Here is a 27,976-nt window from a genome sequence, read left to right as displayed (position 1 = left end):
TCAAATTCACCTTACACAAGTAACATGTATTGAGAACAAATCGCAAAGTTGTGACCAAATACATGTTCCTAACAATATGAATATCATATTCAATGGATATATTTTTTTGAAAAACGACTGGACTTCACTCATCTTTTCAACTCATATACAATTTCCTATATGCCTCATTGGTCTCAAATTGTATTTCATTAATAAATGTTTGATATAAATACAAAACATGTATTAATAGTTGAAAATATTTTCCATAACAACACAAATACATCATAACAATTCTAATAGTACATCTCGGTATAGTATACGAAACAAGTTGTAACATATGCTAGACAAACTTTTAAACAAAACACACATTAGTTGATTTAACTTGATATATATTGGAATAAGTATGGCCAACCAAATAATAAGTCGTGTGTAAAATACTTGCGTTTAGTGGAATTAATTTTGTTATTGTAAAATCACTACTTTACATTTGTACAGAAAAAAACAAAAGTTAACCATAATCAACTAAATAAATATATATAACTTAACAAACACAACTCACATGCAGATTTCACATATATCATAGCCATCAATGCACTTGTGTAATGCCGTGGCAAATACTATCTTGTTTCTTAACAAGACACATATTATTTGATTTTGATCATAAAATCCAACAACTGTTGTATGTATAATTATGTATAAAAGATCCGCATACACACACAATGCGGTTTAACACGACAGGTTGTTGCTGGTAAACAACGGACATGAGTTCAATTATTTATACTATACGTCGTGAATAGATGTTCAAGCTCTCTTAAAATTGATGATATAAAACGGATATGCATGTGTATCATTGAAAATAATAAACATAATTGGTTTTTGCAAGTCATTCGTTGCTGAGTCATATACATCATGTGGATTCCCAGAAGGCTTAGATGGCAACACACGCATGCCCCTTTGGCCCACTGTGTATTCGCCTGTCAGAACTCCGCAGTAGTACATCCGTTTAACACCGATCTGATCTGGTCTAGAGTATGTATCTTGCACAGAATAATCTGCATTGACCGCGAAGTAGACTCCATCACCGAATTTTGTCGCTATAAGGCAGGGCATTATATAATAGAACACTGTTTGGTTATATTTTCCGCGTACATGTAAACCGCCAATGAGCTCTGACATGAGTTATCACTGACAGTGACAAATATCCCTCTATACCGTTTTGCGAAGACATACAGCGTTGACAATAAATCCTACATTTTTATTTCGGGTCTACAACCTTTAAGGTAGCAATGTGGCTCGTGTGCGCAAAACTAAGATATTTTCCCTAACACTATTGTTATATTTTAGATTAAACAAGCTTCATTTCTAAGACGATCTGATGCAGTTTGGTCTGACCTTTGACGTCTCAGAACTAGTATGACCTTAAATTTGAAGGTAGCCACTTGATAATTGTGTGCGACACAACGTTTGATATACGTTACCAAGTTATCTTAAAATACGTAAGTGCATGGAGAAGTTACGGTCCGGACTAGTCCTTTATTGACAATAAATCGCTGTATTTTGACCATTGTTCTCTAACGTTGACTTTTGCCTTAAAGCAATGCACATGGCTATTGCGCACACCCGTCTTTACTCATACAATTTTGAAAAAGTGGACCGTCGGTCCACAAACCTTCTTGATTTATCAACTGGATCGATAATCATTAAGTGAGCCACTACTATTTCTGTCGATATTTATGCCCCCAACCTTCGAAGAAGAGGGTGTATACTGTTTTTCTGTGTGTCGTTCGGTCGTATGATCTAGCGTAGACCAGTTCGTTTCCGATCAATAACATGTGAACGGATTGACCGATTGACTTGATACTTCCCATGTGCATTGGCCTTTGCCAGTAGATGACCCCTATTGAACTTGGGGTCACTAGTTCGACGGTAAAAGTCAGTGTCACCCAAATAGTGAAAATTGTTTCCGATCAATAACTTGTGAACGGAAAGACCGATTGGCTTTATAGTACCCACGTGCTTTTACATTGGACAGTAGATGGCCGCTATTGAAATTGGGATCACTAGATCAAAGGTCAAGGTCACTGTTACAAAGTGTGAAATCGTTTCCGATCAACAACTCGTAAACTTATTCACCGATTGGCTTGATACTTCCCATGTGCATTGGCATTGGACACTAGATGACCCCTTATGAAAATGGGATCAAATGTCAAGGTCAATGTCACAAGAAGTGTGAATATAGTTTACGATAAATAACTCGCCAAGGAATTGTCCGATTGGCTTGATACTTTACATGTGGTAATGGCGTTGGACAGTAGATGACCCCTGTTAAAATTGAGATCACTAGTTCAAAGGTCAAGGTCACGGTAACATTACGTGTTGAATCGGTTTCCGTTCGATATTTCATCAAAGGATTGAGTGATGGGCCTCATACTTTGAAGATGCATTGACACTAAACAGTAGATAATCTCTATTGAAATTAAGGTAAATGATCAAAGTCACTGTGACATTGAATGTGCAAATCATGTCCGATTTATAACTTGTGTGCGGATTGACCGATCGGCCTGATTTATAAATATGAATGAAGGGAAGTGTTTTAAACTGTGTAATAAACGAACACAGATGCTAACCACTGACTGACGACGGAGTTTATCTCAATTTCAGTCTCTTCAACGAGTATCTATTAAATCAGCGACATCGACCCAACACAATGAGACATAAAACATATGCACTAGGCAAGAAATCAAAAACAAATGAACGCACAAACATTTAACAACTAGGGTCAAAGCACTGGATAGCTTAAGCACTGGGGTTTAAGTCGGTTTTAAGGAGCTCAAACCTCACCAGAATTATCATGTGAGCATTTAAGTCTACATTCAAATTGTCCTCATAGCATCTCAATTGTAATTAAATAGCCAAGCAGAAATACATTTCATTTTCATTACTATTGAACCTCTCAATGGTTTCATACAGACCAGATTACCAGAACCGTAACTTTCCGAGACACGATGCAATGCCCAAAGGAGTACCAACTCCGTGTCGTCTTTATTACAAGTTTAGAAGACATAGCATCATATATAGTTGTCACATAAAGCTTATCGTCGTGCAATGTAGGAGGAAGCAAGAATAAGGTTTTAAAGGCCAAATATGAAAGCTGTGTTGTGCATGTGTTTCTTTAACCATATAAAATAGTACAAGTTAAAAAGTTTCGAATTTAAAATTGTAAAAATTGTTTAACGCAAATCAAATTGTAACAATCAGTTAAAATTGAAATAGTATGATTAAACAATAAAAACCGCGATTCAAAATCTTCAGAAAATAATTTAAACCAGAAATATGCGCTTCAGATAACCTACATTTATTAGTAAGAGTACAGGTAATGTCTCTGATATGTCTCTGTCTTACATGTTTCTGATAAGGTGAAATCTCGATTTCATTACAAGAGCTACCATAAAGTTGCTTTGTCACATCGCAGAGAGGAAGAAATTGTGTTCACTTTATGAAAATTATTTTCACCGCTGACATCACTGAAATCATTATATACCACATTCAATGCTTCTTCCCTATTTTTTCTCACGATGACTGTTGTTTATTTATGCATAGTTGCAGGTGCGTTACAATCCGCTGCACAAGCTCTATTTTTGGACAATAAAGTCATGCACTTTGCATTTGGTCTCAAAGTTCGACCTTGACATTAAAGGTAGATACATGGATACATGGTTGTTGCGCGCATATTATATGATTAATCTAATATAAATAGGTCTTTTCTACCCATAAATAGCATTAATCTTTAATTCATTATCTTCTTATGCATGGGTAAGGTAAATGCCCCTTAAGCCTTATTTTGACAAAAAAGCCAATTATTTTGATAATTGACCTTAAAGTTAGACATTGACCTTGAAGGTAGCAACATTATTGTTGTTCGCTAAACACAGTCTCTTAACGGCTAACATTTGCGTCAAATAATGTTGAAACCCTTAATTGGAATGGGAAGGTACAGTACGCAAAAGCCAGATTTTAACAAGATTTTGCACTTTGACCTCAAAGTTGGACATTTACATTGAAGGCGCGCGGCATACCATTTTTTTATAGTTGAACATTTGTGACACGAATTTTTTAAAATCATTCTATGCATAGGTTAGTTGCACTTCGCAAAAGCCCTATTTCGACAAGCCGTGTATTTTGGCATCGACCTAAAAGTTTGACATGACCTTAAATGAAGCCACATGATTGTTGCGCGCTGCACACCGTCTCATGTAGTTTAATATTCGAGCCAAATTATTTGAAAACCATTCATCCATAGGGAATGTACGATCAAGACGATCAAGGTAATTACATGATACAATGCCATATGCACTTAATGTTCAAGAATTGTTCGAAAGAAGTCGTTTGAACAACTTGTCAGACAAAAACGACATAAAAATGTAGGTAACATTATGGTTTATATCATTAATCTGCACGCATTTTGTCACTCCACTCTTTAAATGATATCTTCGCCTCTGCAAATTAATGAACGGACACCACATTCTATTACACTATGCTGAATTTAAGGTATGACAAATCACAACAGTGCGTCAGGTTTTGGGCCTCTAAATACTAACCGTTCTTTCCACAGTAACTGCGGTTGAAGCCATGCGCGTTTACGCTATCAACCGTGTCTTCAGAGGTACCGTGCCACAGGAAACGTTCGTTCACTGTTCCTGGAGGATTTTGTCCTTCCAGTTGCTTCTTCTTTGCAGCATACTGGTGCCATAGGGACTTGTTCTGGACCATTTCAATCTGTGGTCGAATATTACAAATACATATAAGTTTACATTTGAACATAGCACTCACAAGATTTATCAGGTAAAATTTAACAGACGTATTGTTACAACCAACAGAACGGTTTCTTCCTGGCAGTGCCTCACAGGGAAGAAGCTTGAGTTTAAACGAGACATACTTTTAAAAAGATATTCGTCGTTAATTGCAAGCATGAGGGTTCAGCATTACTTGTTTATCAGTCGTAAATTAATAAATGAAATTTAAAAGTTAATTAAATACATTGTTTATATAGTTTATACGCTTTATTATGGCACATCTCGCGATGTTTTCACGTATATATATTCGCCTGACGATAAAATGACCGAGTTGTGACCCTGTAATTCTGTGAGCTGGAATGTGTTGAGAAATTGTAACTTGTTTAAATTGTTTTGTCTGTGTCGTATGCACAAGCATGTAATAGTCCGGATTTCCCTAAACTGAACAGTGTTACATACTATACGCTGCACTCATTCACCTCAAAAAGGACGCAGTGATGTGGCCAATGTTCTTCTCTCAAATTAGCCAATAAAATATTAGGATTTATTTATTCGGGTTAACTGGCGGTAAATTTCCCCACCATTTTATAAGTTGTTGATTAAATCCCCATCACTTTTCAACGAAAACAATTTTAAACTTGCTTGGATTGTTCCTGATGATATTAATAAAGAAAGTTTTGCTTGTCATGTGACGAGACTTAGTAAAAGGATCAAAGGTCTTAGTACAGTATACATAAATAGAAAAGTCTCCGAATAAAAGGTAATTATACTGGATGTTTATGTTTTACAACATTAGTAAACAATTTAACGATTAACGTGGATCCTTATCACCCGTCGCGCATGTATTGAATTAGAAAGCTAAACTTTTAGTAATACCCGACTAAATATTTTCTTAACTGTTGCCTTTTCATCTGGATCGGGCCAGTAATGTGTATCCTGCACTCAAATACAGCTATTATTAGCTTAAACCCGAGTTTACAAAATTAAAACATCAAACTGTTATAATACGTAAAGTGATAAATTTGTCTCTTTAAAATAAGTTCAACGGCAGTCCCCATCAACCCATCCAGGTGTTTTTGCATTCCTGTTTGCACTGTTTTTTATTGAAACGTATTGTCGTGATGTTAAGGGTTGATGTTAATTGTTGTATTATAAATACAATTTGCATTAACAGTTTCAAGGTAGTGACCAAAGTATTACATGATTAGCTGTTTGCTTTCTGGTCTCGTTTTGATTAATGTCTGTTTGGTTAAGTTGATTAAATCAAAGCGCTGAAGGCACTGAAGTTGTTCGCTATTGCATAATCTTAGACGCAACTCAGTTTTCAAAATTATGTTATAGCTTTTTATAGCGCAAGTTTGAAATGAACACATCCCATTCAAATGTATAAAGAGTGTTTCTTTAAGCACAGGTCGAGATGTGTGTGCACTGTTTATCCTCATATTTAAGTTATAGAGATAACTTAGACAAAATAACAACATTATGTCTCTTTTTTTCGCAATTGGTTGCTGCACTGACAACCATCATTAGAATTTTGGTTGCCTTGCTAAAGAATAACAAGCCTAGAATCATGTACATGTTGTGTAATGTGTATCTACTACTTGATCTATTTTCTTTAAATTATTGAGCAACAAGTTTGCCGACATGACAGACTTCTAATGCATCATGTCTTGCTGTGAGCCGGAATTAAATGATTTCATAAGCCTAATTGATACACAGTCGCCAATTTGTATTCTATGTTTAATTTGATTGAGTTGTTCAAGCTTTGAAAAAGCTAGTTGCCCTGCTTTTTAGCCAAACTGTAACCAACGTTTGAAATTGAGTTTCCCTGGCTTAAATCTACTGGCCCCAGGCTAACAGGCAACCACTAAACCTGTAATTTATTCATGATGTAAGATCTGACAATGTATTGAACTCATTCAATTTGCAAGTCTGAAGACACTACATGGACCTTTTCACGTTTTGGAAAATTGACAAAATAAAACGATGTGATAATTTGGAGAGTTCTGTTGTCTTAATATTTTTTCATACAACGATTATTGCTTATACATATAAAGTATAAAATACATCTCATTGTATGAGGAAGGATGGCCGAGTGGTCTAAACGATAGACTTTATTTCCAGGGGTCAGTGGTTCGAGCCTTGTTGAGGGTAACTTCTTTTTATTTATTTATTCTTTTTTTTTAAATGGAGCTTTTAAGATCCAATGTTTGCATTTAACAATATTAAGCATTTTATGATAAACTGTGAAAAGGTCCCTTTAAGATGTTTACTAAAAATGCAACAAGGTAAAAATGTAGAACTCATTCGTTGTTTATTTGATTAAAAAGTGATTTTGTTTATTTGCCTTGTCTGCGAGGTTATTTTGAAGTTAGTATCACTTTTATCTTTTTTTTCAAATCATTAATAAAAAGATAACTTAGGCTTCATTTTGGGAAAACACGGCTTAATGCATATGCATTAATTGTCAAACCAGTACCAGAGGCTCTCTTTAAACGAAAAACACCATAAAATCAGAAAGTTTCCTCCTTCATTAGCTTTTGCGCATTGTACAGGCTAATCAGTGTGCACAGGTTAATCTTATTTGACATGCATTAAGCCCCGTTTTCCCTGACAGCAGACAATATGTACAGATTTCAATGATAAACTGACCAATGTCGTCCCACAAGCTGATAAACACTAGACTGGCCAATGTCATCGCACAAGCTGTTAAACACTTTTGATTACATACACACTCTGCCGTCTGCAGCATACCAGTGGAGTATAAACAGGCAAATGGGGTGGTTATCGTTTCTAGCGTAGCTAACAGCAGACTGACTTGCAAAACTCCATCTAAATAAGTTGCTCGCTAACGCGACCAACTAAAAACTGTCAGTAACTAAGTCAGCTCGCAAGAATTCACTAAATGTTGCAATTCACGTATTTAACTTTACCAGACTGACGTAACAGATTAAACGCTTAATTGAACGTTACAATTTTATTCAAATTTAAGCCAAACTATTACTTGAAATAAATGTCAAATGATTAATTTTGACTGAAACTTTATACTGTTTAATTAAAACGAATTTTGTGACATGTGCATCTGCTGGTTTTTAGGAGGCGATACTACCGCAAGAACTTAACTGGTTATTATCTTGTGAAGTAAGAATGATAGGGGAATTAGATATGAAAGAGATATATTTTGCACTTCTGGATAATTTTTAACACAATCTGAATTAGAAAATCTCATTGGTGTTAAAATTAAGTTCCTATTTTATGAAGGTTTATCAGATTAGCAGGACTGTAAATATGTTCAATTACATATTTTTTTATCTTGTGAAGTTAATTAATTTGATCCGAAAGATTCCATAAGAAACGATCTAATTGCTTTATTGTTTTTTCTTTTATTTATAAATTAATTATGCTGTAAGAATATTCAAGACATAAACTTAAGTAAGAAACTATGAATCCAGATTTTAACTCCTATATAGAATTCGGCTATCCAAAGGCTTATCAAAACAACAACTTTGGCGGATCTAATTGGTATTAAAATAATATTTTCCGATTTATTATTAGTACAAAGAAGAATTCTATCAAATGAACCTTGCCATCCGGTCGTGTGTATGCACACTTGAGAGACACCGCAAAAATAAACATTTAAATTTAAAGTCACATCAATGTATATGTGTTGCTGAGAGGCAATGGAATCAGTGAAATAATAGTATGGAGAATTCGGTACATAAGTAGCATCATGCACGATGCAAAATGACCCAATAGACAGGCTTACCTTTTGAACCGTTAATCCAGATCCAGCTGATGCCATGAAGGCTTTCTCTATTTCTGCGTACTTAGGATCAACATTAAGCAAAGTGTGAACAAGAAGATTCCCTTTCATGTCCTTCCATTCTTTAGGTGTTTCAGTTAATATATCTACAACGAAACAAATAAACTGTTAATACGCAACTTAAGTGCTATGGTACCTGATGCAGCTCATTAAATTTCAACGATGAGCTTATTAATAACATGTCAATTTCCAAGTTTTGCAGAAATGCAATATCCAAAACTAGGATAACAAATTATGCTCATACCCTTGTAAACATCTTTTCGAACAATCTTGGTTTTTTTATTTTCATCAGTTTCGCCCTTCTCATATTCTTGCAAATTTTTGAAGTCCACGACGATTTCTAAACTGTTTTCGCTGAAAAAGGATTGATTAATTCTCCAAAATGGAAATATATGTGTACGCATTGAAGTGCATTGATTACTGATCAAACTAAGTCGAAAACAACAAAAACCGTAACCTGACATACTATTTTTTTAAGACGGGTAAATTACTCTATAAAGTGACATCAAAATTATATAATATGTAATATTGATAGTTAAGTCCATTATACATTCTGAGATTACTATAAGATTTAGTACAGCATATTTAATTTCCTATTAACCGTAAACAAATATTATGTTTCAAAACCTAAACTCAACAATATGTCATATTATCTAAACAAAAATCATTTATTTTTGGTATCAAAAAGATAGATATACCGATATTGGGCAGAGTCATCTTGATTCTTATATGCCTTTTCAATAAGAAAATTAAGATATTGATCGTAAGGTTTTAGTTCATCTCCTTCCTCGGTGACTTCTATGTAGTACCACTGAACGACATCTTGTAATAACAAGGCTGATTTTTTGTCGCTTTCAATTTGAAGAGCATCGTTAAGTATCCTAGATAAAGCACAATGCAACCCATTAAAATAAAACAAGTTTACAGTTACATTTTTTAAAGCAAGCTGTTTGCATATACATATTTATCAAATTTCTTTCAAATGTAATTTTAATTTTTATTAAATGTTATGGATTAATTGAGATAAACGGCTTTCTAAATAAGTTCAGTGTATTATGCAAACACGTTAACACCTATTAATACACGTGCTGGCGTTGTGGACGTTTGTCATAATTCCAACGATTTCGACTCCTTTGTCAGTGACTTTGAGGTCTACATTGAATTTCTCAGCTGCTCTTTTGATCGCTTGATTCTTTGCAAAAAGAAACACACACAGCCCATTACATTGAGCGTTTAACGGTGAAATATGTAAAATAAAATACAACTACCACTACCACTACCACTACTACTACTACTACTACTACTACTACTACTACTACTACTACTACTACAAATACTACTACTACTACTGCTGCTACTACTTCTACTACTACTACTACTTCTACTACTACTACTACTACTACTACTACTACTACTACTACTACTACTACTACTACTACTACTACTACTACTACTACTTTTACTACTACTATTACAACTACTACTACTACTACTTCTACTACTACTTCTACTACTACTTCTACTACTACTACTACTACTACTACTACTACTACTACTACTACTACTACTACTACTACTACTACTACTACTACTACTACTACTACTACTGCTGCTGCTGCTTCTGCTGCTGCTGTCACTACTACTACTACTAGTACTGCTACTACTACTACTCCTTCTACTACTACTACTACTACTACTACTACTACTACTACTACTACTACTACTACTACTACTACTACTACTACTACTGCTGCTGCTGCTGCTGCTGCTTCTGCTGCTGCTTCTGCTGCTGCTGCCGCCGCCGCCGCTACTACTACTACTACTACTACTACTACTACTACTACTACTTCTACTGCTACTGCTACTGCTGCTACTACTACTACTACTACTACTATTATTACTACTACTACTACTACTACTACTACTACTACTACTACTACTACTTCTACTACTACTACTACTTCTACTACTATTACTACTACTACTACTACTACTACTACTACTACTACTACTACTACTTACTACTACTTCTACTACTACTACTACTACTACTACTACTACTACTACTACTACTACTACTACTACTACTACTACTACTACTACTTCTACTACTACTACTACTACTACTACTACTACTACTACTACTACTACTACTACTACTACTACTACTACTACTACTGCTGCTGATACTACTACTCACATTAACAGTATTTTAATTGAATGGATCACGTACTGATGCATATGTTGATTTTGTTGTTTATAAACGAACAATAACAGTAATTAACAAGCGCCTACGATTATATTTAAATAATCTTTAAATGTATTCCATGGCTATAGCTTCAATTATAGTAGTAAGACGACAATATTTTTCAAAAAACTGTTTCGGTGTGTGAAATAAACGCAAATCAAATTCAATGTAAACACAATTTATTGTAAACTGATCCATGATTTGTGTTACTTCGTAACCGAGTTTAAACAGGTTCAATTTAATGCAGATCATGTACCTGTCGATCGTCGAGGCGCTTAATGACTGGATTTTCGAAGGATTCGGTGTGAACCTCGCCGTCAATGAGTGATTCTAACTGCTCTATAGCGTTCCGGATTGATGAATCTTCCAACGCGTAAAATATCAGATTGACAGAGCTTGTTTTGTCAGAGAGCTGTTGAACCTGACTCCCACCAACAACATCTACGGATATTAAAATCAACAATATTGATTTCACCAGACGTTAAACATAGTGGAAAAAATGTTTTCATAAACCTCGAATAGCTGTTAATATTTATAAAAAGTTTCATTATTATACCGTATGTACTTTTTTAGTAAATGATGTACCGGTATTTTTATGTAAGTATATATTTAATAACAGCCAACTGGTATTTTATCACTGCGGACATTGAGAATTATGGATAATCAAGTCATCATATTAAAAATGTTTACCAAGATTTTTGATAATGTACTTTTTGCTATTTTAACTTCTTTTTAAGTTTGTGTGAACAGTGAGACGAACGCACAAATAAACATAGGGGATTTGCAGACAAAAGGTAAACATAAGCTAATACATAAATCAACGTTCATGATCATATCTTACCGGTTTTGTGTAACTAACTAAGAATGTTTTCCTGTGTATTAAGAAACTTCCACATAGAGTTTGAAATCTGGCGAAACTCGAAAGGTCGTGAATTATCCTCCATTATACCCGTATACATCTTCTTATTTTCAATAGTTTTAAGAAAATGCAGGAATCTTTTACATATAGTTATTTAAGTTGCCGACGGAGAAAAAAGATGGGCATATGAAAACAGGAAGGGATAAACATACTTATTTCAACACTAAATCCCGATGTGTAAATCAAGTATCATGATAATATCGTATACACTTTCTGATTGATTACATTAAGGTGACCTTTGCATCGGGCGGAACAGCGTTGTTCACAAACCTTACATGGAACGTTATTAGTATACAACGTTTCATTCACTTTCCTTCAGTACATATTGAAACATTGCAAGAACTAGTAATGCCAAAAGACGAACAGACCGACAGAGGGAAATGGCACCTATAAAATCAGCCGGTTAACCGGTGGGTGAATAATAAACGAAAAGTTAAATGGTTTTCAACAAATGAATTGTGGATAAAATGTGGAAAGTCCAAGTTATTTATGCATAATATACTGGCATTGAGGTTGAAGTAATCATTTCAAATTCAAAGAATATATTCCCAATTTCACAACTATCATTAGAGGGGAAGCTAACATGTATTGGTTTCACGTTTAACTTTTAAATGACTGTTTCACTTACGAATATTGGTTATATACAAGCTCTTTATACCATTGTTTCCCTTCATGTATTAAATGGCTTTTAATTATTCATTATTATTATACCGAAATATGCCAATAATTAAGCAATCATTATGAATAAATATGAATTTATTTATTATCCATGTATCGAGGTGTAATAAAACAGTGTATGGCTTATCTTAATATATGTTTTATGAATTGTACTCGTAAATACGTTATGTGCAAATAAAGAAAAATAGTTGGGAAAAAAGACGATTTGAACACATTTTATTTGTACAATTACGTAAGAAAATGGCATATTAACTTACACCACTCAAAAAAGGAAAGATTGATTAACATGAACCAAGAGAACGTTTGCCCATCTGCAGATTATTAAATAATCAACTGCCGATAATTTACATGAGAATTAAAGTTGAAGTCTAACGGAACGACTGAACGGCCTAAGCAGGAACATGATTTACCTAATCCCAGCCCTTTTGCATGACGAGCGGCTTCTGTGAACGTATCAACCATTTCAGGCTGGTAGATCACAAACCTCACATCCGTCAATGATCCACATCCGCCAGTTACGAACTCGGTGACAGCCTGGAACATCACATGTGCAGCTTCTGCGGCAACCACACGTATTCCTGTACCATAAAAAGCCTATGAATTTTCATATTCGGTTCTTTATTATGAAAAATATTCCTGAAAAATAGTTTTTGTAATATTATCAAGAGTATGTTATGAATACTCTGGAAGAGAAACTTATGGCATACATGTATTGCCCTGAAACATTACCAGCAATAAAGAAGTTATACCTGTTCCTAAAGCTGGAAAAGCAATACTTCGATAACGTTCAGCTTTTGCCTTTTTAAGACATTTTCCAATAACTTCTTTCCATCCTGGTGCAGAATCTCTAGCAACAACGTGCATTATGTTTCTGCACTGAAGTCCAGGAGCTTTGGTAATGGCCAAACCTCCCCTTTTCATTTCCCCCTCTGTCGATATATAATACATTACTATCACTTTTTGTATTTACAGTAAGATGTGATTCACATGATTGTTTATTAAAATTATTGGAACACTTCCAACGGCATAGACGGCTACAAATTATTTAACATTTGAAAAATCGAATATTTTAAAATGATAAATGATCAAGAAAATGTTCATTTTTATTATTAATCAAAGTTGTATCCGAGTCAGTGGGTGGGAAACGGAGAGAAAATCTTATTTAATATTTAAATTGTTTGGATTACAATTTAAAAAAAACACACTAAAAAATATGTACGTTTGTCCACTATTTATAATGGCATTATATTTGTATAAGATTTACATTTAAGAACGGTTTTATATTGGCATGAGGGAAAAATATGTTCGGGTATAGTACTAGTTTTTTTTCTCAACTACACGCAAAATGCTGCATTTGCTAATTTAACGTGAACATTACTGTAAACAGTGGGTATATGACTTGTGTTAGTCAGGGCTCATATTTCGGTGAGATACCATCGATATGAAACATGCAAATGCTTGTGAAAGCAACCCACAACAATTTGGACATCATAACATCGAATAGCAGTTAACAAATATCGTCGTGGGCATAGATATCGCACAAAATACCTTTCAAAAGTTACGAACTGTCATCCGCGGGGTATCGCTCGGTTTTGCGAATATATATCAAGCCGTTTTATCGTAACCTAGATAATTTCGATACTGCTAGCATTTATCACAAATGTTTGCCCAAAGTATAAAACGATACTTTTGAAATGCTTACTTGGACAATCCTACCACAATTTAACTAATAATTCAAACGCGTCAATACATTATGTAATACCCACATCAGCTCTATCTGTTTTGGGGTTTCCGTATGTTACAAAAATAGATATCAGATTGACAATAACCATTAAATTGCTGTCTATTGCCAGACCAGCGGAACGACAGGAGTTCAGTCAAATGTAACGTTGCAAATTTTATGTTGTGATTTTTTAATGATTCAAATAATGTCCGCGAATAAGAATTATTCAAAATGCTATTTTAAACGTTTGCTATATAGTGCTGAATACACTCAGTGCAGGGAATAATGCGTATTTTACAGTTTTTAAAATGTTAAAACACTCGTTAGCAAACATTATATGATATAAAAGTGCAACACACTCGTGATATTATATATTGTACGTACGCATGGATTTGGCTTGCTTCAAAAGTTCGTTTCCACAAATTTTTGCAAGGGCTTTGGACACATTTCCTAAAACAAAAAAGACGAAAATATATAATTTGTTTTGTGCTTCTCATTATGAATAATAAATAGATGATTTGCAGAAAATTGAATTCAGATATATTGTCTCCTCTGCAAACATGTACCTCTTTCTAAATCTAGATCCTCGTTTGAGCTGTTGACAATACAGTCCGCATTTTCCTGAGTGATATCACCTTGCCTAACCGATATTGTAACATTTCCAATAACAATTTCATTTGAGTTGCCAGGTATAGAATCAGGTAGCTCGTCGTAAATGTGTTCTTCGGCACCGTCTGTAAAAACAATTTCACTTTTCTTTCTAAATTAAATGTTAAGTGTATGTTCTTTATTCTTACAAGCACTATATATTTGAAATATTTGTCATTTCAAATATAAGAAGTTGAACACACCAAGATCTTTTTGATAAAATCATTCGAACGTGAAAGACAGCATCGTTGTCCCTTTAAACTATACTTACATATACACAATTTCAGTTTGTTGATGTTTGTTTTAGTTATGTTTATGAAAACAATTGCGAATGTTAAGCCCTACACTATATATGATTCAAAAAGTCTTGGTATAGGTTGACTAGACTTTATTTCATGTCATGTGTTAAAACTGTTGCTTTAAGATATGATACTGTTTGAAGTTTAAACAAAGCAAATATATTGGTCGGGCCAATTGTTTTCATCAGGTCCGCAATTTAACAATCTTGGTAGAGGTTAACAATATTTACGATCTCGACAAAGCTCCTTATAAGATAAATTTATTTTTGTAAGTTTGAAGTACATATACACGTAAGGAAAACATTCGGACAATCGGTGTATATGTCCAAAAGACAATGTTGCATCAACATTAAGAACGTTTTTGGCAACATGAGTGATTGTTAATATTGTTATGTACACAGATTAATAAATCTTTGACTCTGATGCGAGCCAATAATTAATCCAGGGCCACAATTTCAACAACATTGTTATGTGTTCAATTATACGTTTCGTTTAAAGTATTAACCAGTTGTGCAAGCGGTTTTCGGAGAAGATTTTAAAGCCCCATAAACACTAAAAATCAACACATATATTTCAAAAAATAAAGTTAACATATAAACAATCAGTGTTCCTTATAGCAATAGCCAAAATGTCAACGCTAGAAGTGTCTGGTAAAAGAGATTTATCGAGATACAAAATGCTCGTATTTTTGTGTGTGACAATATATTCCATGCGAATTCTCCGCGACGATATCCGAATAATACCGAACAATCGCGAGATTTGCTTCGGGAACCGTTTGAAGCACGATGTGGTTCTCATGAATAATCATAATGTTATTAATTAGCGGAGCTCAAGCTAAAACGTACTGCTCTGAGCGATTTAGCAAGAAAAAAGAAAAGAGGGCGTGTACAAAAGAAATTGTATGCGGTGCAATACATAACTGTGTTTATCGATCTTTAATCTTTATCTTTTATTTAGAGCGCACTTGCTTGTGCTTTTTACTAGGTCCTCTCGTTCGCTCGTAAATGTTCGGATGTCGTCGCGAGAAGTTAAGATAGAATATATTGTCAAACAGAAAATAAAAACGAGCATTTGTTATTTCGTTAAATATAGGTTACCATACCACATCAAGTGTTGAACGTTTGGATATTGCTACAAGAAACACTGGTTTTATGAGTTAACATTATTTTACTAAATATTTTATAAACTATTTGTCGATTTAGTTTGTTTTGAGGAAAACTTTTGTAATTCGACTGTCATTGCAACTAGAGTTCTGAAATATCTTGAACAACCTTTATATATATTCTTGCCAGGGTCATTCCTGCATAGTGTTAGAGAATGTGTCATATCATATTTACCTTTTGCTAGGTTTTCTATGTGATCATAACACCGGGCACGCCCTTGCCCTTTGCGACTGCCCTTTGACCAATTCGTTATTTCTTGTTCAAATGCCTAAAGAATCAAAACAAATATTTATTTTAATTCATTTAACACATTTGTCTATCATTGTAAAAGTAACGGTGCTAAAGACCACACATTATAAGCTCGATAGCTTGAGTGGATAAATAATCCAGCGTTCTGGGAACTGCAATAAGCCTTATGTTATTCAAATACCCGTATAGTTTCACCATCCTTTGGATACAGTATAAAGTCTACATTTGTAATGGATGACTGAGGATACTTCGCCGCAAACTCAGAAACAGCCGTAAACATTTCGGTTGCAACAACATCTTTTGGGTAGCCAAGATTGCCAGTGCCAATTGCTGGAAATGCTATACCACTGTGGTTAAGTTTCTGTGTCTCCTCAAAGCAAATCTTAAGGAAGGATTTAAGTGCCTGAAACAAGCAATACATATGATAATATAATACATCAACGACATCTTTTTTTTAATAAAGAAAATCAAAATTGAAATCCGCATTCCTCTGCTCCACTTAAACTATCAATGAGCTCTAAAGTTTAATACACTTAAAATAAGATATGTTTGTTTAAATTATGTTACTGCAACAAAGAAAAGAATTATTGGAGATACATTAAGGGCTTGATATAACTATGTATTATTGCACATTTTTACACAATGTGGCCATGCGATTATTAGACAAGTCATACAGTCTTAGACTTCAACCTCAATATGATATCAACAGATATAAAATTATTACACAACATCTGAATATGTCCACCACAGGCGTTAACCAAGTTATGTTATAAATCATAACACCTACATCAATCGTTTTCTGTCCGTCCCAATTTGAAACCGCCCCATGAATGACATTGCTGCACTTCAGTTTATATCCTTTTGTAATGGCAACCTGACCCTCACTGATACCTGTAGGGAACATTTGTTTAAGGTCATCTTGAATTTCATGGCCGGCTTGCCGCAGAATTGTCTTCGACACTGTACCATTGTTAAGATCAAGGTTTCTTGAAGTGGTGTTCACTATGACTGGTATCTTTAAAAGCACACAGACTGATAAGCATGGGAAACAAGTATTTTCAATTAATGTTTTGAACTAGCGCTTGATTTGTTTTCCATATTGTTTTCAACCTATGAGAATTCAAACGATTTCAAGATTCACAAAAAAATGAAGTTTATCCGTAAGAGAAGATACCAAACAACGAAACTTCAGAGACTCTGTCAGGGATATTTTTTTTTATATCCACTACTTTAATAACAGAACACCAACTATAAACATAAAATCACTAACATTGAGAACAACGCCTTTTACGGTCAAACATTGGGGAATACTTACATCGTGCATAGCAATTTCAGCTTTATGCACTGTAACGCTTATATTTCCAAGTTTGATAGGTTGGAGAGGCGTACCTATCCATGGATTCCTTTTAAGAGGTGGAGGGCCTCCTATTTAAACACAAATACACACAATATTTTTTAATAAAAAGTAATATTATTGAACTCTAAATATATTTCCCGCGATCTGAAATCAATCGTGACGTGTGTTTTAAAACAACAGTCATGCATTTTTTGGTCGAAATATTAAACTTGCATACATATAGATGTAATAAAAAAAGATAAAATGTATTGCATTGACAACGAAAAGAAGTATGAAAAGAACGAATTCGAATATAAAACAGCCGCGAACTATTGATAATTGTAAAATGTTTAATTTTGTATCTGTGTCATGGGTATGCAAGCATTGTTTTTGAAAACAAAGCTCAATGCTAAATACTGTATATATCCCGTCGAAACATGCCACATAAAGTCATACATTTTAATATTCTGATGTTAAGAGTTTAGAGAACGAATGCAACTAATGCTTAGAGCATATTGTTGAGCATCGTCTCATCTTTAAGGCAATTTGAACATACGCAAATCGTAAATTGAAACGTTGTGAAATATTGTATGTGTTTGATTTAAGTTTAGCAATGACTTTACTCGATCGCATACTCTCGTGAGCAAATACTGGATCTTGGTTGTTTTTGCCTGCTTCCATTCGACCAACAGAAGTGCGTGGTGACGTTATCACTGAAAATATTATTCTTGCATTTAAACATTCAACATTGTGTTATGGCTTTATTTAAAATAAACATGTAGTAGGCTTTTAGTTTTTTACTAGGCAAGCGTGACACAAGTGGAAATCATGGTTTAAAACAACAAAAAAGGAGGGTACATCACACAGATTTTGATGGTACAAATCAATTTGATTACGTCTTAGATTATTTGGTCCACCATACAGATGTTGAATGACATTAATAACACTACAAGAATCGTGTGCCAAACAGAGTACCTGAGGTTGACTTCTTCCTTTCAAACCGCTGTACATTGGAAGCGCCCCATTCCCTTTCAAGTCCTTCAACGAAACCATTGACAGTTTCTTCTTTCATGTCACACAAATAAATTTCTCTTAATTCTGAGTCTTGTACTTCTCGAAAAAAGTTTTTGACGGACGTGATGATAACGCTCGTAGCCCTCTTAACCGGGTAACTAATCAGTAAATAAGCTTGGTGAAATACATACTTTTCGAACATATGCTTGTCTTTAAACGATGCCACGAAAACAAAAAAAAAACAGAAAATGAGTCTTGACTAAGCTAAATATAAATGTAAAGTGTTTAAATGTTATTCAATATGCAGATACAGTAAGTAAATTACAATATGTGTGGCTGGTAAAACAACTTCTGTCCCCCAGAGTCACACGGGCTTATTACACAATTTTAGTCACGGATGGACCTTTGGGACATACGTTTCGTACAAGCTTTTATCAAATACTTGGACCACGTTTGGATGTGAGATTGATGTACAATAAACCATTTGAAGTCTAACATATCCTTAAGTGATTTACTTGAATACATGCTCGTTAATCAATACATTTTTATGAAACACATTGCAGCAAATTTTCTTTGCTATATATAATATCCTACCAACTTGTTTAACATGTATTATTTTATTTTTGTGATTAGCTGGAACTACTAAAGACACGAAGTACATTCATGTGTAGCATACGCAAACTAGAGAGAGAGAGAGCGAGCGAGTGAGAGAGCGCACACGAGAGAGAGAGAAAGAGAGAAAGAGAGATAATGAGAGAGACAGAGAGCGAGCGAGCGACAGAGCGAGAGAGTGAGAGCGAAAGAGCGAGAGAGTGAGAGAGAGAGAGAGAGATAGAGAGAGAGAGAGGGAAGAAGAGAGAGAGAGAGAGACTGAGAGAGGGGGGAGAGAGAAGGGGGAGAGAGGGGGAGAGAGCAGAAGCGAGAGATAGAGAAATGAGAGAGATAGAGACGAGAGAGACGAGATCTCTTAGTGTGTATCGACAATATATATATATATAGAGAGAGATCTACGAATATAGAGTATCTCTATAGCGCGCGCGCGATCTCTTAGCTATCGACTCTCTCGAGTCTCTCTACTCTGTAGCTCCTCTCTGTCTCTCTCTTGCTATACTCGCTCTCTAGAGAGAGAGAGGTTGAACTGTAATTGTAAACATAAGAACTAGTAACCTTGTATTATTTATTTGTTTTTAATATCCAATGATACGGGTAAGTATAGATGAAATCTATTTGCGCGAATATAAACGAATGAGAAAAAATAAATATTCATTTACATTAATCATTATAAATTGCTGATATTCAATTGATGGTTTAACATTTGAAATCAAATGTTATTTCTCAGTTATAAATGTACAAATATATTCAGTATTTTCAACAGTTTCTCAATTGTTTCCGTTTTTCCTTTATAGCATATTTGTGAGGTCACACAACGTTGAAAAAGTTGTGTCTAAAACGATGGCTCTACCATTTAAAACAACCAAGTGCGTCCTTAAAATTAAGTTTCCGACTTAATTAGCAGCTATGTACATACCCATATCCTCCGCAACTTATTGCCGGCATTGCTAAAGATTTGTATCCCATTCCCGAGGCTTGATGCAGAGCTTTAAAAACTACCTCTGCCAGTTTATCGTCCTCTCCCTGATGTCCATCTTTCCACCGTGGCCCGGATATGTGAAAGATACGTTTAGCCTTTAAATTGCCTGCTGTGGACGCAAACAAGGCTGATTCACCCATTTTTTTATTTGTCTCTATATACTGATTACACTCTCTAGTGATAGCATCGCCTCCTGTAAAAATGGAGATACACATGATCATCGAGCGAAGTTTGATACTTCAACAAGCTTCTGTACTAGTATCATGTTACATACGTCATGTATTATTCTACTATTAATAAATTTTGAACGTGTGCAGATGCAAATGTCAGTATTTACGTACTTGAAAAATAAAAATAAAATAAATTGAAACAAGATAAACAACAAGCAAAAAGCGGGCTTACAAATCGATAACTTAAGCTTTTAAGTTTAAAATCAAATTGAATCCCTAAGGCATAGCTTATTTTTTACAAATACGAATAACTTAAACACTAGTTGTTGTTTGTTTTACCCCTGGATCTTATGATTTCAGAGAAAATAGTTTTAAGTAACTTTGCTATATGCGCCTCACTAAACCACGAAACTCTGCGAGAAAGTTTTGTCGTCCGCGTAGAATTTTGATTCTCAGTACAACAATATGTTTGTTAAAAGTAACCATCGCGCGCGGTTTTCATAATTCAAGTTTAAACAATATATACCTTTTTGTACGAGAGCCTTCCCAAGTCCACTTAATAAACTTAGCTTTTCATTTGCCGTATTTACAAAAACATCAACATTTAGATCAGTCATATCGCCAATAAATACATGAATTTTCCTATTTCCAGACCCAGTGCAGGAAGCAAGTACAGACTCTGCCGGAGGGTTGATAAGTCCAAATAGACCTGTTCCATATATTGTGTTATCATCTTCACTGTCGTCGTCGGATGTTCGTACAACAACAGGGTGTGTTCTGCCCACAGATTTCAATATAAATCGACCCTTCTCGGAATCCATAAATTCTGAAATTCCAGGTTTCGATACTAAATGTTTCTTTCTCTTTACCCTCTTGGCAAATGATTCAAGCTCTTTTCTGATTGATTGCATTTCCATCTTTGTACCAATTAGTTCAAATCCGTTTGATTGCTCGCGAAACTCTACATGTTGGCCTTTTGCAATATGCAGCATATCTTGCAAATGATGCCGCAACAGAAGTTCATGTATGTCTCTTGGAAAAGACAACTTGTCTGTGTATTTTGTATTTTTATCAAGAAAAGCATTTATGGTTCCGAACACTGAGTTGTGAATGTCATCTGTGCAAATAATTATTATTGCGTCTCCTGTGACTTTGATTGACAATTTGCCGCCATGTTCTTTGTTTAATGTCGTTACAATGTGTTCCCATGGTTTCAACTGCAATAAAGATCGACTCTCAGGTTCTAAATAAACTTTACCAATTTTTACAGCATTCCGAACAATATCGACTGTTTCACGGAGCATTTCTTCATTTCTGCTTATCACGAGTAATGTTTCATTCGTTGCTTCCCACACAGCAACAACTTTTTTACGTTTAAATTTATTGTCAATGAAATCTTTTACAATGCTGCTCATATAGATTTCTACTGCTTCTCTTGGAATATTGATATCAGTTTTCTGGAAAGTATCTTTTGTTTGGTACATTTCAATTTGAATTTTGTTTACCAGGTCGTTGACACCTTCAATTTCTATTGTATTAGTGTTTTGATCAATTTTCACAGTACAATCGGTATATTTATGTGCCATTCGACTTGTGAATTCGTCTGCCGTTAGCATTTGTGTTTCGATAGGTTTCAAGTTTGAAATGTGTATTTTCAACCATGTTTTTTCCTTCTCCGAAGCCTCTTGTGTCTCCTGTACGAGGCGCTCCAAATCTTTCTTGATGTTCGGCAGTGCATCCTTTTCCCCTACTAAACATATATTGTTTTCATGGATTTGTATGTTAATTTCTGCGTTAGGTTTAAGTAGGCCAAGTTTGTCATTGACTTTTCCTAATATGTCTTGCACAACGAATATACGTGCCACCTCAATAGTGTTTATCGCTTGTTCAAAGCGTTCTTTTACTGTTGTAGCCCAAGTCTTTGCCAGATTAACACAGTCTTTCACATCTTCCGACAACAAACAACATATTTCAACATCGCCAATATTGTCAGATGATGGCCAATTCACCTTTGCGTGACACATGATCAATTCCTTTTCCAAAGCTTCTTTTTTTGCTACCGAATGGTGCAAGAAATATATTTTTTGTGAAATTCCCCTTACAGTTACAGAATTAGGTCTTTTAAATATTCGTTCAACTGTATCCCCTTCAGCCCGTCCAATGCATTGAAAATATCTTTTAACTTCCAGTCGCCTTCCATCCAGCGTTTGCTCTTTTGATAGAACACTATCTACAACTGCACATATTCAGAGTATTATCATATATTGAAACGTTGTAAAATAAAGTGCGTGAATAAATAAAACCGATTTTGGTTATGAAAATGTCAAAGGATAAGCTTTGTCATATAGCAATCGCTGTTCATGTACCATTACAACAGATTAACTGTCTGCAGTTAAAAACTTATTATTACACGATATTCATTTACCTATAAAGGAAAGACACGACATAACCAGCAAATTTATGGTTTGAACAATTGATGTTTCCTAATGCTAGCTCGCAATACATGTAATATACAAACACGCACGCACCCGATCACGAATGCACACACGCACTAACGCACGCACACACACACACAAACATATATATGTATGTATATGTGTATGTGTATGCGTATGCGTGTGGGCGTGCGTGCGTGTGTGTAATATTTTGCTTTAAAATTATAAGGTGCAGCAAACACGTTAAACATAAACATATAGTCATTTAGCATTAAAAACATTAATCAAACGCGATGTAAAAATTAATAGCAACTCTTAGTGAAATCGTTGAAAATATTTTGACAAACATTTTTCAACTAATCCCAACATACCCATGTAGTCTACGAAGTACACAAGACAGTAGCTCTGATTAGTGAAAAGGTCAACCTTTTCAACAGGACCCCCGTTGCTTCTATTTTTATTCTCAAAATATAGAGCAACTGTATCCGCTGTTACAGTATCGCTGATGTTAGATACAAGGACGCAGTTGGATATAGGCACCGTGCTAATCTTCAAAATAGAACCTTCTAATGGCTTTGATTTGCATGCCTCATCCACTTGTGCCATGTCTATAAGATAATGTTTTAAGAAGTTAATATTGGTAGTAACATACATATATGTGTACGTATCTCAAACACTACGGTGTTTAAAATAGACTGATAATGTTACCTATGGCTCCACGAACCGTCACTAATGCTGTGTCTTCTTGGTCAACATGGTATATCATGGTTCCTTCAACCAGCGTTAGACCCATTCTGGCTTCCATGTAAAGATCTAATACGTTAAATGTAATTTGGGAGTTTAGTCCTTTAATCAGCAGCCTGTCTGAGTAGCTTGGTAACGGCACAGATGGCGTATGCAATGTCACCTCCAGAAGATGGCCGTCGACAGCGTGTTTCCTTTCAACAACGGCTTTGGCAACTGAATAAAACATTTGTAAAATATTGGAGAGTGTTGTAAACGTAACAAAACGTCGCATTGTCTGGTTTGTATAGACCATGCAGAAATGACAGTTTTGAGGCTTCATTAAAACACAATTACCCACCTGACTCGTCTTTGTACTCTATGTAGATAACGTCGTCATTGTGTTCATCCGTGGATATCTTTTCAATTTCACCGCCTCCAGCCTTGTTTTTGTTTTCAAAATAAAGTTGCACAGAGTCCCTGCTGGCAACCAGTTTTACTCCTCGTACCTTAACAGTCTTTAATGGCTTTGATTCAACATCTTCATAAAAATTCGCATTCTGCGATTTGTTTATGTGATGTTTGTTGTTATTATTTGTCGTAGCTTTCGACGCTTTTGTTGAACGACTTGGAATCAAAAGCTCCACGTTCACGTCTTGACGCATAATGCGGTGGTTACCTCTTTTGAGAACTCGTTTGGCTACTGTTGAATGACAAGTAATGAAGATTCTTAATTTGAATATACGTACAGTATATTATTCAACATTGTAAAAGCTTATATTCGGTTTTAAAGTAAATAATTAATATATAAACGATGAAACAATTATTATAGAGAAATTTGTGTTAGTGTTGGCTTATATGATACGATACAGGTAATCAATTAAATAGCACACTTGCTAAATGATTGAAGCTGTTAATCAAACACGAAGTTAAGACGTAATTCAAAATAAAAAAAAATGTTCTTATACGCTAATACACAGAGCAACTAACTGCAGAATACACTATTTATATATATATATACACACACACATATATATATATATATATATATATATATATATATATATATATATATATATATATATATATATATATATATATATATATATATATATATATATATATATATATATATATATATTGCAAACTGTAATCATGCTGGGCTTATTTGGTATAAAGGCAATACATCATCTTACAACCAAAGGTCGATATCAAGCTTTATAATAACATATTGCAATTTCATATTGGTAACACGGGGTCGGATAGAAAAGCACGATTGAATTGAATAAAACATTGAAAACAGTTTTAAAGAAAAGAACTAACCATCTTCGCCTTCAAAGGTAATGAAAAAAAGCATTATCATTTGGTCTAAATTCGATTTCAGCAATGTTGCCACCTCCTGATTTATTTTCACGATCGAAGTACATTTCAAATGTTTCTTCATTTTCTTCTTTCATGATCTCTTTCGGACCCCTCACAATAACAGTACAGAGTTTCTTTGGGACATATATTTGCACTGAAACCTCTCTCTGCTTTATTTTAATTGGTCGGTTATCGAGTATTGTCTTCACATCTGAAATGATATAAATAAAGTATACTTTGCGGGATTGAAATATTTCATCGTCTTTTTAACACAATATTACAATTATATTCTAAGCATGTTATTTTCGGAATAATACCATATAATGCCTCAACCACCACTTATGCTGGCTTTATGACACTGGAATGATAATCATTTGTTGCAAAGTGATTTTACAGTACCATTGATAAAAAAATCTAGATATACAATATTTAAATAAGTACATTTACAAACTATCTGTACTTAATGTGATTCGGATTGACCTAGAACATTCGCGTGACATAGTGTCTGATTTTGGTTAACATTTATGCAAATGTATGGACCAAAAATTTCTATGTAGGACAAAATTTGACATGGAAAAATAAGCTGTTCCTTGCCGCGACTCATCATCTTATGTTATTTAGAACAAATAACAACACATTTATGAATCATCCTTAGGATTAATTGAACGTATTGACATAAAAAAATGCATAAACGTTTAACTTATAAAATTGTGAAATTCAAGTCTGCCATTGACTTTAGCCCGGTTACATAAAACTTGATCGCGAAACAAATGGCGAACATCTGGCAAACAAAACACATTTTGTATGCATCAATGAATGCCATTCTAGACATGATTTGACATTTGTGATACATTTGCCTGGAACATGAAAGACTTAGGTTTTGGGGTCTGAAGAAAGGAAGAAATTACAGACCAAAAGAGCAACGTTTCTTATGGTCAAAATGTTGTTGCTATAATATATAAAAATGATGCACCTACCGCTAGGTCGATCAAACCGTATCACGGCATTCATCTCATTTTCATCGAAGTCGATATCCGTCACTAAACATGACCTCAACTTTCTGGAGGAAAAACTCATCTCTAACATTTCTTCATCCACACCATCAGGGATGTTCTCCACCAAAATCTCATTTTGAGTACCATCAAACGCGGGTTCCCGATCAGTATTTTCTTTGTCAAAACTCTTCGTGTCACCGCGTGTATATATTTCGTCAATTGATGATAGGCTCCTTTCGTGCGTCAATGGTTTTGTTGATCGGCTTGGTTTTAAAAGTGCCACGTTTATTTCTTGACGCATAATGCGATGACCACCTCGACGCAAAACTCGTTTTGCATCTTTTTTTCCCAATATAAACATATTTGTTTTTAAATATTACTATTTAAAAAGACGAACGTTTCTAACTACTTTAAAACACAATCCATGTAAAGCATATTTGGAATTTTCGAAATGTTAACCATTTAAATGCTTAATTATTTAAAATACGTATTTTTGAGGTTTATTTTAAAGAAACCTAAAATATTAATTAAAAACACACATAATGGTATGGTTTAGCACAAAGATGTACACAGAGCAAAATTCGAAGTTGTCAGAAAATTGAAGTTACATCTTGACACATACCATCTTCAACCGTAAATGTGATATAAAACGCGTTTTCTTTGGCCTGGAAGTCAATTGTTTCAATGTTCCCTCCTCCCGACTTCTTTTCGTTTTCAAAATACATTTCAAACGTCTCTTCATTTTCCTCCTTCATGATATCAGATGGTCCGCGAACAATGATTGTACTCAATTTCTTCGGAACATATATCTGCACAGTTACCTCTTTCTTTTTAATCTGTATTGGGCGATTATCCAACACTTTTTTTACATCTGAAATAAGGACACGTTCCGGATTTAAACACATAAACGCGCGCATTTAGTATAATATTTTATATACTTTGATATTGTGTATTACTTTCGCTCTTACAATTAGTTATTTTGACATTTTTCCATATCAAAATATTATATTTGAGTTATATACGTTTACTCTTTATAACTTACTTGATTTGTTTTTACATTTTCGATAATATTTATTGTCGTTCTTGACAGTTTAACAAACACTTATTATTGTTTTACTGAGTAATACAAGAACAATATACATCTTACAACACGAAGTACCTCATTAAATAATATTTTCACCGTTCAGAAAATTAAAATCAGTTATTATCTATTTATCCATTCCAAAACAGTGTTCACTATGTTCTTATAAAAAGAAACGATCTAAAACTTAGAAAACGAAAAGACTCTACAATAATGTGTATTTTATGAAAATACAATACATCGAAAATTGACATCATGCTTTTCGCCGTTGTAAGTATAATATTACTACAATGCAAGTCTGTATATAAGATGCACGTACCGTTAGGACAATCAAAACGTATAACGGCATTCATCTCAGTTTCATCTAAATCAATATCCGTCACTGTACAAGACTTCAAATTTCTGGAGGAAAAACTCATCTCAAGCATTTCTTCATCAACACCGACCGGAATGTCTTCCACCAAAATCTCCGTCTGAGTGCCGTCAAAGACAGGTTCCTTACTGTCAAATGTTGGAGACGGGCAATCTTTATGAATACCCTCTGTCTCATATCCTCTATTCATCGTATCCGATGTCGATATCATGTTTTTTGTTGACCGGCTTGGTCTTAAAAGTTCCACGCTAATGTCTTTACGCATAAGACGATGGCCACCTTGGTCAACAACTCGTCTTGCAACTGTGTGAAAATAAAAACGTAGGCGTAGCATGGTCTTAGGGTTGATTTCGTTAGAAATATTAGCAACAATG

At 34.5% G+C, this 27,976-nt stretch overlaps 2 protein-coding genes across 3 annotated transcripts in view; both read right to left on the bottom strand.

The window, feature by feature from the left end:
* On the bottom strand, positions 1-26,278 carry LOC127865160 (protein mono-ADP-ribosyltransferase PARP14-like). 2 transcript variants are annotated; one of them, XM_052405068.1, is made up of 24 exons: positions 26,131-26,278; positions 25,115-25,364; positions 24,153-24,494; positions 23,777-24,028; positions 23,440-23,676; positions 21,160-22,869; positions 20,401-20,656; positions 18,834-19,030; positions 18,482-18,571; positions 17,838-17,947; positions 17,310-17,537; positions 16,704-16,925; positions 16,448-16,541; positions 14,730-14,897; positions 14,548-14,613; positions 13,190-13,369; positions 12,851-13,018; positions 11,100-11,284; positions 9,669-9,787; positions 9,294-9,476; positions 8,840-8,949; positions 8,539-8,681; positions 4,578-4,755; positions 1-1,073 (listed from the first exon to the last, which is right to left on the bottom strand). In XM_052405068.1, the coding sequence occupies exons 2-24, from the start codon at positions 25,233-25,235 to the stop codon at positions 781-783; spliced, it is 5,652 nt and encodes a 1,883-aa protein (XP_052261028.1). In that variant the 5' UTR covers positions 25,236-25,364; positions 26,131-26,278; the 3' UTR covers positions 1-780. The 2 variants fall into 2 exon arrangements, with proteins under 2 accessions (XP_052261028.1, XP_052261029.1); XM_052405069.1 differs by having other exon boundaries at positions 18,494-18,571.
* The window catches only part of LOC127865156 (protein mono-ADP-ribosyltransferase PARP14-like), a 245,098-nt gene that overhangs the window by 3,276 nt on the left and 213,846 nt on the right, over positions 1-27,976 (bottom strand). The window lies entirely within an intron of this gene.

Source organism: Dreissena polymorpha, chromosome 1 (genome assembly GCF_020536995.1).
Source record: "Dreissena polymorpha isolate Duluth1 chromosome 1, UMN_Dpol_1.0, whole genome shotgun sequence".
NCBI classification, from domain to species: Eukaryota; Metazoa; Mollusca; class Bivalvia; order Myida; family Dreissenidae; genus Dreissena; species Dreissena polymorpha.
Note: the sequence above shows the minus strand (reverse complement) of the source record. Positions and strands in the feature narration are given on the sequence as shown.

Coding starts and splice junctions, on each gene's coding strand:
- LOC127865160 (XM_052405068.1), bottom strand. CDS start 25,235: ATGAAGAAACATTTGAAATGTACTTCGATCGTGAAAATAAATCAGGAG. Junction 20,657..21,159: donor GAAGGCTCTCGTACAAAAAG/GTATATATTGTT, acceptor CCATTTTTACAG/GAGGCGATGCTATCACTAGA. Junction 17,948..18,481: donor TCACGAGAGTATGCGATCGA/GTAAAGTCATTG, acceptor GTGTTTAAATAG/GAGGCCCTCCACCTCTTAAA.